General features: G+C 38.3%; 1 protein-coding gene across 2 annotated transcripts in view; it reads left to right on the top strand.

Moving 5' to 3' along the window:
* Window positions 1-12,358, top strand: part of EPB41L4A (erythrocyte membrane protein band 4.1 like 4A) — a 139,144-nt gene that overhangs the window by 88,778 nt on the left and 38,008 nt on the right. For both annotated transcript variants that reach the window (XM_075019700.1, XM_075019698.1), the window contains exons 10-12: window positions 1,749-1,840; window positions 2,775-2,852; window positions 6,943-7,049. In XM_075019700.1, coding sequence (XP_074875801.1) covers window positions 1,749-1,840; window positions 2,775-2,852; window positions 6,943-7,049 — 277 coding nt within the window. The remainder of the gene's footprint in view (window positions 1-1,748; window positions 1,841-2,774; window positions 2,853-6,942; window positions 7,050-12,358) is intronic.

The raw sequence follows: 12,358 nt of genomic DNA, 5'->3' as shown, positions 1-12,358 counted from the left end.
AAGTTTCTGGTTTTACTTTTTATAAATTAAACTTATTTTTGCTCCAAGTTAAACCCCTTGTGAATCCTGCAGAGAGATGAAGATACCTATCAAGCCTGAAATTGTATTTTAAGGAACTGTAGGAATATATTTATGGGACTAATCTATTATATAATCATCTTATGCTCTGCATAGCAATCTCAGATAAATCCTAATTTTCAGCATTCTCAGTGGCTGTATGTCTTACTGTACTCTCCTTTCTTGCTGTGATGTCCTGGAGAGGAAAACGTGCTTTTGAGAGAAAACTAGACCAGCCATTAAACTAACTAAAATAGTGCATGGGAGAAAGAAAGCTCATGTGTATGTCTCAAGTTTGTGGTTTTTTTCTTTTCTTTTCTTTTTTTTTTTTTTTTTTTTTGGTCAGGAAATGAAATCTCAATTATTCTAACCACAGGTGCAAAGTTCTGTCATTTTTACTGTTACTTGTTTCAAGGTGGAGAAAAGGCTGCTTGAGCAGGTAACTGTGATTTTGTGAGGCTGCCTGACAGCTGTTAATAGAGATATAATTGGCTTTTGTTAAAGGTGAAATTTTGAATTCTAGGAACATACTGAGTTAGTTCACAGTTTGCAAGGTGCTTGCAGGTCACCATACCTCATTAAATGAAGAGTGGGAGAAACTTGGGAGAACTCTTTACCTACATGTGCATGGCACTGCAGAAGTATAACTAACGCAAAGGCATCCATTTCCTAAAATCAGCTGCCAAAAGTGGTATGAATCATAGCACCTTTGTAATTCACATATCAGGGAAATGGTTTTAGGGTTCAGTTTTGTTACAGATGCTATCATACCGTGCTGAGGATTCACACTGAAGTCAGTGGGACCACTCATTCTTTGTGTCAATCAGGTACAAAACCGAGCACTTAAGTTTACTGAGTGACAGATGTATGGAAGTGTATTTTATGTGAACATATTTGAATGTTTAGCTTGTTGGAAACAAGCAGTGTGATGTGTCTGTTGCTTCTTCTTGTCTGTTGGAAGTGTATTATAGTTTGTATATGTCTGACTTCTCTTTCATCTCTCCCTGCCTTTTTCTCATGTCTACTGTGCTGACTGCCAATTTCCAGTGATTAGGTTTTAAGCTTTGAGTGTTCTTTTTTGTTGTCTTAAGAGATTTTAAGGTGGATTTTATGGCTTTTACCTTCAACCTTTTTTCTAGTATTTTTAATTATTCTGAAGTTGGCTAATTTTTTTTTTCTTTTAAATCTTTACTTCCTCTCATCTTTGTTATTTCCAGTCTTACCTTGGTTCTTCTCTATATGTATGTTTTGTGCATTTTCACTCTGTGTTGTTATTTCATGTTAGTTATCACAAATCTTGTGTTTCTTTCACATCTGAGGTGCAGTTTCAGAAAACATCAGAAACATACTATTTGAAAAAACTTTGTGCTTTTTAATTAGGAAAAAACCTGATAATCTACAAACAAGAATGAAGGACCAGAAGTGTTTCAATAGTATCCTTTCGTGTCTGTTTTTCAGTATCTAAGGAATTGATTCTTTAAATAATTATTTACAGGCAATGAGAAACCAAAAAGAAAGCCTCTTTTAAATGAAGAATTCTACAGTATTATAGAACCTGCTTTTCTTCATACTGATACTTTTTTTTATGTGCATTTATATGAGATGGTTGGTTCTTGTCTTCAGTAAATGAAGATTCACTTCAATGGCAGAATCCCTCATAACAAGATTGATTTGTCTTGTTTTGTTTTCAGTGCAATGAAACTTCCTTCTTTTTTGAAGCACGTAACAAGATCACATGCAAACATCTCTGGAAATGCTGTGTAGAACATCATACATTTTTCAGGTGAGTGATGCAGAAGTTGTGGTTTTGTTACCAAGAGGAGGGAGACTATATTGACTAAGAACCTTGTTATACTTACAGAGTGGTGTAATACAGGCTTGCTGCCTGGAAACATGTTTGCACTGTTGGTTATAGAATGCTCTTAAAAGCTGATGCCTTCCCTTTTCTTACAAAATCTGAAACCATAAATTTGAAATTGGGTAGTTTGGTGGTTTCTTTTGTCTTAGAATTCTTTTTGAAACAGTATCTGAGGTTGCATAAAGTAGGCTTTAACAGAAGTATCCGCAAATGTATATGGCAGGATTTAAGCTGCCATACACATTTTCACATATTTAACCAACAAATATTCTGTAGCAGCATTGACTTGGGTATCAGACATCACTATTTCCTACAATGCACAGAAATCTTGGGTTTTTTTAATAGAAAGACTCATTGAATTTCCATAATGCTTTGCTTAGTTATTGAAGTGTACAAAATGTTTTCAATATTACACATCTCAAAACACTTGCTTTTACTGTTGCAAAAACACTAACAGAAATGTGCAAGGGTGTCTAGCTAGGAACTTGTCGATGGGATGCTTGGGGGTGGCTTTAGCAGTGCTGTAAATGAGTAACCTCAGAATCCCTCCTGAAGTCTCATTACTGTGATGTTTTTGTCTGGTCCTATGAAATATTAAGCAAAAGACTGCTGTTACCAGCACTTTGCAGCAGACCCTGAAATAAAGAGGTGTGTAGTCAAAAGAAGAGGACATAAACGTGTGGCTTTGTGGAGCTCTCAACCCCATAAGAGTCTGCCTGGAGGCAGGGATGAAGAGGAGCTAGCAGAAAATTATTTTTTTGGAACCTAAAGTTTACATTTTTCTTTTCTTGGGAAGGGGACTGTAATTGAGACCTATCTATGTAACTTACTCTGTTGTTTTATTTTTCAAACTACATAGAGTGCCAGAGAATGAATCAAACTCTCTGTCAAGAAAATTCAGCAAGTTTGGATCCATAGGTTATAAACATCGGTACAGGTGAATTTATTTCATTGTTTAAACTTCAGTTAATTCCTTCTTCATGCCTTCTTTTCTCCTCTTTTCTTCCAATGAAAGAAAAACCCCACCCAGACTGTGACTCAGAGCAGTTCTGCTGACAAAGCATGAATCAGGGCCATTTTAACAGACTCCCCTTGGGAGTCTGGCAGTTTCAGGACAAATGTGAGTTACTTCTCATTATCCAGATCCCCAGAGTTGGCTAGGGCCTGCTTGTAGCCCGTAGTGAAAGTGACAGCAGCCTTGGCAATGCTTTTAAGTCAAAATCTCCTTGTAAGTCCTGAAATTATGTTCATGTCCTAAGGGTTTTTTCCCCAACAACTGCGGAATACCAAAATGAGGAGGCATGTTGGCTGCCGCCTTTCTTCTGGGTCTTAGCAAAGGGTTGGTGCAAAGGAGCGTATGAAGTCTGTAACTGTGATGCCCTTCTTTGCAGCTGCAATTGAGCTATGGCAAGGGCTCTTGATCCAAATGGTTATGTCTAATCCTGTGGCAGTACTGCTGTGCAGTGCTATTGACTTAAGAATAAAAAGAGGGCAGATCTGAAGGGAGTTGGGAGTATCTTTTCTGACTGGAATAGCTGGCAAAATTTGATCAGCATTCAAGGCTGCAAGCCTTGAAAGATACAGTAAACTTCAGACTAAGCCTGTATAGGGAACACTTGGTCTCAGTTCTAGCCTGTGTTAACTAAGCAGACAGTGTGACATAAAGGGCAGTTAATATTGTGATATAGAGGAAAATGTGGCAGGAAGGGTGGGTTTAAGATCCTTTAGTTGCTGTGCCACAAAGGACTAGCAGAATATAGGATGTAAGATTGTAAGATGTCAGAAACCCAATAGTTTTTCCTGAGTTTGAGACTTTATGCTTTTAAGTCTGTTGAATTACAGGGTCTTTGTCTAGTGAGTAAGGCACTTGATTTGGCAGTTGGCGACGACTATTTTAAATCTAATTCTGTCACACCGGCTGAGCAATTTTGAGCCAAACAATTTATGGTCTGATTTTTAGAATTGCTTTAAAGTTATGTATTCAGTGAACCTGAAAGGGAGGGTGGAAAGCAGCAAATCAAAACCACATCTGAAAGCCAGGCCCCTTTGTTTTTCCATTTTCATTTTCCCTCTTGGTCAAGTGGGGATAAAAATAGTTTTTCATCTTCTGTAGTTATTGTGAAGCTGCAGGGTGAAAAGGCCCTATTTACTATAATGGCAAATTCTAGAGTTTTTTTTTCATGGCCTGCAAATATACCAGGTTTGTTTAGGTTTATTTTTTACTTGTCTGTCTCTCCTTCCTGTCTGTATTTCCACCATTACTCAAGAAATACATGGATCATAATGAGTAAGGCTGATAATCATGAGTTAGACTGTTCTTTGTCACTGCCTCTTAGGAAGACTTTTCTAAACCCAAGTAAACCATAACCCCAAATTTCTCTAGCAGCTCCTGGATTGGAGCTAGTGTCAGTGGTAGGTACTAATAGCAGTGTGTAATAGTAGCTCTATTACACTTGTCCTCAGTCAATCAGAATTCATAGTCAACTGTCTGTTACTCTTGGATGTAAGATCTTGCTTGTAAGGAAGGCGTTACTGATGGAGGGATGACTATGTCCGTTCTGAGCCTGAGCTCATGTGGCTGAATCTGGACTGTCTCCAGGCAGGATCAGTGGTGTGTTTCTTGCCCATCTTCTCCAACATATTTCATAATAGTCCAGATTATTTGGGTCATCACATTACCTGGAATGATCCAGCTTCTCCTTACTGTCAATAATAGGGGAATGATTGTATTCCCTTTTGGGTTTCAAGTTGGATCCTGACCCACATTATCACATCTGTGAAAATGGATAGGAGTTCCGTGGAATCCTGCCACACTACTGCAGCTGAGAGTTTCCTCTGTGGCACTGTTTCAGCAGATTGGAGCAGGGCACTGGTGCTGGGGAGGAGACAGCCTTCTACCTACCAGGACCTTTCAATAAATTAAAAAAAACCACCATGAAGTAGTTAACTATGTTTGAGTTGTTCCTGCTAGTGGTGCAATTAAGTTTGTCTTCCTTTTTTATTAAGTTTCAAGGGTGATCTGTGATATGGCTTGCCATGTTGGGATGACGGTCATTACTGACAGCTGTGTTTATGTTAGTTTTGCCTAGAAAACATTAAAGTATATATTTTTCTTCTAGTATGAAGTGTTCCCTGTTTTGCTGCAGTGATTCTTGAGGACTCTCCCTGACCTGAGTGGATGTTCTAGTAAATGTGGGTTGTGACATCTAGTAGCACCATATTGATTATACAGCTTTAATGATAGTGATGATCAATTGGTGATTGACATGTTCACTCTTTTCTTGGAATTCAGAGCAGCAGTTATAGCATTTTCATGTGCTTTGGGAATCTTCTCTTTGCTTATCCATCAGCTTTGACTTCCCTCTTTGCCTTTGGTCTCTGTTGTAGCACCAAAAGCAGTGACCGTGTTGTGTATCTATATACATCATTAGATCAAAGCAGAAACCGTAATCTCACTGTTTGACTGTGTATGTGTGGGGACCATAATATTATCCATTGGCTTTTTTTTCTTTGGTTTTCTTTTTAAATCTTCTAGGTACTTCCTATTAGGTGGCAGACAGTGTTCAGGAAAGTATTTTCCTTGTCTTATGATCAGATGCTCTGGTTAACACCTGGAGGTGTTAGTGTAAGTGGAAGGTCTTATCCCCAGATGTTTTGTTAAAACTGCTTCTGGAATTTGCAAGACTAACATGGCTGCCAAACTTAAAAGTTGAGCAGTGTTTTCTGGCTAACTTGGGAGCAAAAAAACCATTAAACTGAATACCAAAACCCAGCATTACTGTGATGTAATGTTAGAATTTGGGGTTTTTTTAGTCCTTTAATTCTTTTACAGATTTTGAGAAGATGCAGTACTGACTATCCCTGTGGGGCTATTGTTGAAAATAAAAGCAGTATTTAGTGGAGTCTATTTGCATAACTCGGAAAATCTACGTATGCAATGCCTTTATAGTTGTTTGGCCCTTGCTCGTATGATACCTGTTTACTTCTAAGTCATTGAACTGCAGGTGATTAAGCAGCTGGGAGATAATAGTAACAATTAATTCTTTTGTGTAGTAAGTTTCCAGAAGCAGACATGGAGTTTTGGGGAGGAATATGAGACCTGTTTTACATTTTTGTTATGTGTAGCGTTCGCTACATATCAAGGTGCCACGCTTAGATCACTGGTCGGCCTGGACCAGGGAAAGAGACAGATAACACACACAGTGTGAGCGCCAACTTCCGCCTTTTATTGCGCAGTTAATTCCTTTTATACTAACAAGGGGAGGCGGGATTACAGGTACATCATAAGGCTGCGACTAACCCTCTAACTTTCCGTGACATCGCGAGATCTTCTGAACGCTGAACCCTACAGTTATGAACACTGTGTTCTGCTTAGTCACATGGAGATGAGCCTTAAAATGAGCATCAAAGAATTTATTTAAACTTAATAAGTTATTTAAATTGAGCAATAAAGAAAAGCCTTACTGTAAACCGGAATTAGGATGACTTCTCAGTTTATTGTCATTTGGGCCTGTGCTAGTGAGAGTACTTTATTACAATTAGCTTTACAGGGGGATTTCCATGCCCTTCAGGTTGTCAATCCAGATGGCAGAGAAGTAGCCTCTTACTGACTGGAACTGAAGAATGTTAAATATGTGTTTTCCTGAGGTGAAAACTTAAAGAAAGAATTCAGGAAGTAATCAAATTACTTAAGAAAGTAATATGTTATAATATTAGAGGTTACAAAAGGTCACACCATCTTAGCCTATTCCTAATAAACCAGCATTTTTAGTTGCTTAGTTCCTCTTGAAGATGCCAAATATAGAAGAGGTTGGCACAACCTGTTGATGATTCTGCCGATGACTGATTCAAAACAAAAGTCAGGGTAGTGCTACTCAGCAGGACAGCCAGAGCTGGGACAAGAAGTGAATAGCTAACAAAACATGCTGCCCAAACCCCATGTGTTGTTTTCAGTCTAAAGATCCTCTGTTTCTTTGATCATTTTTCCAAGTGTTTTCTCATGATTTTGTTGCATTTTCAAATGGCAGGACATCTTTGCAAATGACCAGAGACCCTTCTGTGCAGCTGCCGCGGCCTGACCAGCGCATTGAAAGAAGTCGCAGCAAGACTTACCCTAAAAGAACACAACAAACAGGTAAGTGCTTCTTTACTGTGCCTGTAGAGAGATGTCTTCTTTGGTCTTTGGTTCATTTTGTTTTCAGGAGGCAACTCAAAACTGCTGCAGCGCTCTCAAGGATCACTCGGAATGGATTCTCTCTTTGCCTTAGGTCAATATCTATACCTAAACTTAACTGGATCTAAAAACTCCATCTTTGTGGATAAAAGAGATGGTATGGATCAAACATGATAAAACCATGTGTTTGTAGGTCTAACGTAAAGTATGAAAGGGAAGTTTGAAAATGGGCAGTGAGAATATGTTTTTTTTTCAGGAGTCCTGCCTTTTGTTAAAGAATTTTATACTTGTGTGTCTTGGTTAGTATCCCATTGTTCCAGCTGCTTGACCCAGGGTGTCTCTCTTGTACATCCTCTTCCCAGTTCAAGGGCAGTATCCCTTTATTTTGGTATTAAGTGGAACAGAAGTTAGTGCCATGCCCTCTGCAATTTTAACATGCTTCAGATGCGTGAGCTGGAAATCTATTCTGCATGCTGAAGATGTCAGGGAAGCTGGAAATTTTTACAGGTGTTAGAGGAAGCATGTAAGATTAAGCATGGATCACAGGAGTCATGCCCTGAATAATGGATGTTTCCTGAAATTTAGTAATAGAGGCAAAAAGCTTTTCTAATGTCAAGTTCCAGTTCTACATGTGATTATGCGTGTGTGCTTAGCTTCATCTATAACAGCAGTTACGCAGATTTCAGTCAAACTCATGCATGGAGTTAAGCATATGTATATATGTGTGTTAGCAGCTTGAGAAAAAACTTGTCTGGGCTTTAAAATGTAAGCAAGAGTTCTCTTTATCATAGGTTAGTATGGCATTATAAACTTTTGAGAGTCATCCGTTTTAAAAAGAGAGCAGTTATATATATCTGGAAACCTCCGATGTTTATTCTGGATGCTGTCTTTTGACTCAGAAACAAAGCTGGTGTGTTCTGCCTTTTACCTACAGTGGGTCTTGAAGTGTAGTGTAATTAAAAGTGTTGCCCTTTGAAAATACAAGCAGTTTACAACAGATTTTTTTTTAAAATTTTATTTTATTTTGTTAAGTGTAAGAAGAGGAGGATTGCTTTGCTTTCTGATTATGGTATTTTTTGTTTTGTCTGCAGTTGTCAATGGGTGCCTAAGAGGACAAGAAGCTGTTCACCCTTAAACCTAGTGACTTAAACTTTTGTTCAGCTGGGCTGTCCCATTCTTAGGGTGGTAGTTCAAGATGAACAGCATTTCCCACCTCCTTAGTTCCCAGTTCAGTTGTGCAGAAAAATTGTGTGGCTATTCAGAGGTAAACTTGTCAGCTGAAACTCAGCCCTTAGTTGAAAATGCTGTTTGCGTTAGTGCAGACAGTGAAAGTCAGTCTCTATTGCTGCAAGGGTGTGTGTGTGTGTTGTTCTTGTTGATTTTTTTTCGCTCTCTGACTGGAATTGTGAGGGAAACTGAAACCTTCCTGTGGCCTGTTCTGCTAATGTAATGTGATGCAGAATTCGCTGGGCAATGTGTGTTTGTTGTTTTGGTGGATTTAAATACTTTGTTTTACTTTAAAATAAAAAGGCTGCTTTTTCACCATTTTACTCATACATATTTGTATAATCTGTATCACCCATCTGAGTTGCTTTGCTTTTAACTTAATTGATTACCTGTGTGTTCCAAGTGTACAGTCATTTTCCACTGAGGCAGGTGTATTACCTCCAATGGTTCTTAAGTTAAAATGTATTTGTTTCATTTCCCACTTAAAATATGTGCTAAAGGAAGAGAGCTGTGTCATTCAAATACCATCTTTCCCTATAAATGAGCAATTTTTTTACTCTATTTTTTAATTTTGTATTTGGGTATTCACAATGATAAACATCTCATACTCTTTCTCCATTTAAATAGGCTTTCAGATGCTGAAAGCAGACTAACGCTGCTTCCTCTCCTTGTGTCAGACACTTGGATATAGCAAAGTCCATTTCACACAATAAATCAAGCCTGATATATTTTAAACATTACTTGTTTAAAAATACTAGCGCAATGTAGATTTTACTTTTACAGAATAATTTTTATCTCAGAAATGAGCCTGGTGGTGTAAACAGTTTTGTGAGTTACTTAAAACTTTCCCTGACTGAAGTGTTTGAGAGAATAGTGGCATTTATTCTTAAAATAAATATTCCTTTTGCATAATGAGATTGTGCCGATGGTTATCATTGATGGCTAGTTCTTTGTTCTTAATTTTGTGTTTCTAGCATGGTGTAATAAGATTAAATAGGCCTTGCTCAACATTTTAAACAGGGTGATTTTACTTTGCATGTATTACATATTTCTTAAGGTGTTTTCTGCCAAATGCCACTTCAGTTAGGATCCAGCCGTACATGGCTTATAATTTAGCTTTTTGGCATGAAATCAGAGCTCCATTTATTCTCCCAAAACCCAATAACAACTTACAAATAGTTCTCATGCAGTAACTTCCTTCCACTTTCTCTGCATTCAGCATCTTTCCTCACCTGCTTCTTTAATTTTTCCTTAAGACTGCAAAGCTAAGTGCATGAAGGGCATCCTTTCTGCAGCCAGTTCAATTAGCCATTCTGGTTTTGCTTTTTATCTGTTGGTGCCAGTAATGGGACTAGCCACAGCAGTGGTTATGAGGGCAATTAGATGACCCAATAGCTACAAATACATGGCTGTAGCATGTGCAGTCTGCATTGCCTCCACTGTAGAAGTGTGTGAAGTGCTAAAGCCTCTAACCTCTGGCATCTCATTAAAATGTTTTCCCATGTTCCTTCTTTTTGTATACATGTTCTGGTGTTATAAGCAGTTACATGGTATGTGGTTTTTATATTTTTTTTCTGTCACCTGAAGGTAGAGGTAGCTATCTTCTGCAGACCTGTGCGACTAATAATATCCCTTTTTCTCACTGGTCCATTAAAGTATGCTAACGTCATTAAGACTGCAGCCACTTGTGAACTCTGGGTTTAGAGTTGGAGTAGATGTCAAGACAATGATAGAAAATATTTACTTTTATGTTTTCAGTAAAAATATTTGTGCTTTAAGAGGTGTTGAAGAAGATACTGTGAACAGAGAGAAACTAGCTTTCTTGTATAAAAGCCACTGCCGTTGACTGATTTCCCTGGTAGGGTAGACAAGTTTAGACAGTTTGGCTTTAGCATGGCAGATTATTTTCCTAGAATCCAGATCATGGTGGTTTAAAATGCAGTAACCTCCCTTTTGTCACTTGCTTAATACGTTTCATATCTCAATTGTTCTAGGGTAAGTGGAAAAATCAGACCAGAAAACTTCAGTGGCTATGCAATCAATGTTTTTGTATTAGTGCGTTATTATTTTTTTTGGTGTATGTTTACGTTGGTGTTCAAGTTGGTGTTTAGTTGGAGAAGCATTTTTTGTTTTGTTTTGTAAAGTCTTGCATATGAGATATGCATAGCTTGTTTCATTCGCTTATTTTCCCCATTTCATTTCAACTGAGAATGAATTACAATTGCATTTTGTTCTGGTTGCAAATCACAAACTCAAACATGGAACAGGACCTCTCATTATTCTGTCTTACCCTCTTACGGCAAGACTTACAATGTTCAGCTTTCACAACAGTGCGTAGGGTGAAAGTGTTCGTTATTCTTTTGGCTGAATGCTGCACAAGAAAAGCTCCTTGGGAACATCCTATCTGGACAAACATGGATGTGACCAGACCTGTTGCCGTGGGTCTGAGTTTATTCAGCAGTGGAAAACACATTGCTTAGGCTTTGTTGTTGTGTGGTAGCTGAGGACTTGATTTGTTCCTGCCTTGCAGACTGGGCAGTTGTATAAACTAGTGTAAAGTAAGTGCTGCCATTCTGATTTAAAAGCCAGGTGGAGAATTGGGAGTGGGTATTAAAATTACAGTACTGTCTGTATTATAATAGTCCCTAAGCAATCACAGGCAGTCACAGTCCCTGCCCTTACTAACTTAACATAGTACCACAGATGCCTATCAGTACCCTGCTTTGCCAACCTCTGTCATGGTAGATAGAACTGTTGGTCTTGTGCATTCAAAGTCATGGATCTTTTCCCAGAAAATTGTGAGATTGGGTTTGAAACTTAAATTTTAGAAAATGAATCCTGGGGTGATTTTATTTATTTACTTATTTATTTACTTTGAGCTTTACATTTTAAAGTTGATTTTAAATCCCAGGTTTTGTAAAAGGATGGATGTGACTGCTTCTGCATTTTGTGCATGTGGTGTTGATACTGAAAAAGCTGGTTGAAGAAACCCTCTAAGACTCGATCTTGGAGTTTTAGAAAGCAGGCATTCTTTATTGCAGCACTGTGTGCACAGGGGATTGCTCCACCTATCATGCACACCGTCAGGCCTAATTGTGCAGGTTAAGTACATGTTCTACATACATATTCACTAGATTTCTGAGAAATGTTATACATATTCATTAGTTTTCCGGCAAACTATTAGCATATGCAAATGTCCTTTACGCAGGCACATTGAAGGTCTCCGGTGGTCTTCAGGAGTCCTCTGGTGGTCTTCCATAGTCTTCCTCACTTGTCTGCTACTTGACCCTTCTTGGATGATTCTGCGCAGTGTGATCTTCTGGATGTTTGATACATCTTATCCTAAAGAATGCTTGTTAGTGCTTCTATTATCTATGCTTACATTTTCACGTAATTCACATGGATACTTCTAAACTAAGTTACCTAAAAGGGCTAAAGTCCTTATCTTCTTCAGTGGGGGCTTGTCCAGGATGGCCCAGAAGCTGCAAGGCCATCGAAAAGCAATTTCTCACACATTTTGCAACATACAGCACCCCCCATCCACCACTGATCAGCAAACAATCGGGCAAAGAAACAGCAACGCCATTGTACTCAGAAAAACATCCTGCATCAGTGTGAGATGCATAAACCCTTGAGGCTACAGGTTTGGAAACTAGTTTGGAAAATAAACATTATCAGAGAGTAGGCTATGCTAGTGTGGACGTATGGAAGTCCATTCATTTTTATAGGCTCTTAGTAACACACAGTGCAAAGCATGAGCTCATACTGCATGTTTTCCTTTTGATCACACTATCTTCTGCTCTCATTAATAGATTTAAATACAAACACTATTGCCAGATAATGTCAGTAAAATGGCCTTAGTTGATAAGAAGCAGGCATGACAAGCTAATTAGCTTGCCAGGCTCCTGAGGTTTTGGACATTTGAGTTTTTAAAAGTGTAATAGTCTATTTAAATTGAATGCACAAATCAGCATCAAGATGGCTCTAAAAGAATCTTAAGTGTGTGCATTCACCTTACTGGAAAAGTTCAGTGCAGTGAATGC

Source organism: Buteo buteo, chromosome Z, assembly GCF_964188355.1.
Source record: "Buteo buteo chromosome Z, bButBut1.hap1.1, whole genome shotgun sequence".
Lineage (NCBI taxonomy): Eukaryota > Metazoa > Chordata > Aves > Accipitriformes > Accipitridae > Buteo > Buteo buteo.
Note: the sequence above shows the minus strand (reverse complement) of the source record. Positions and strands in the feature narration are given on the sequence as shown.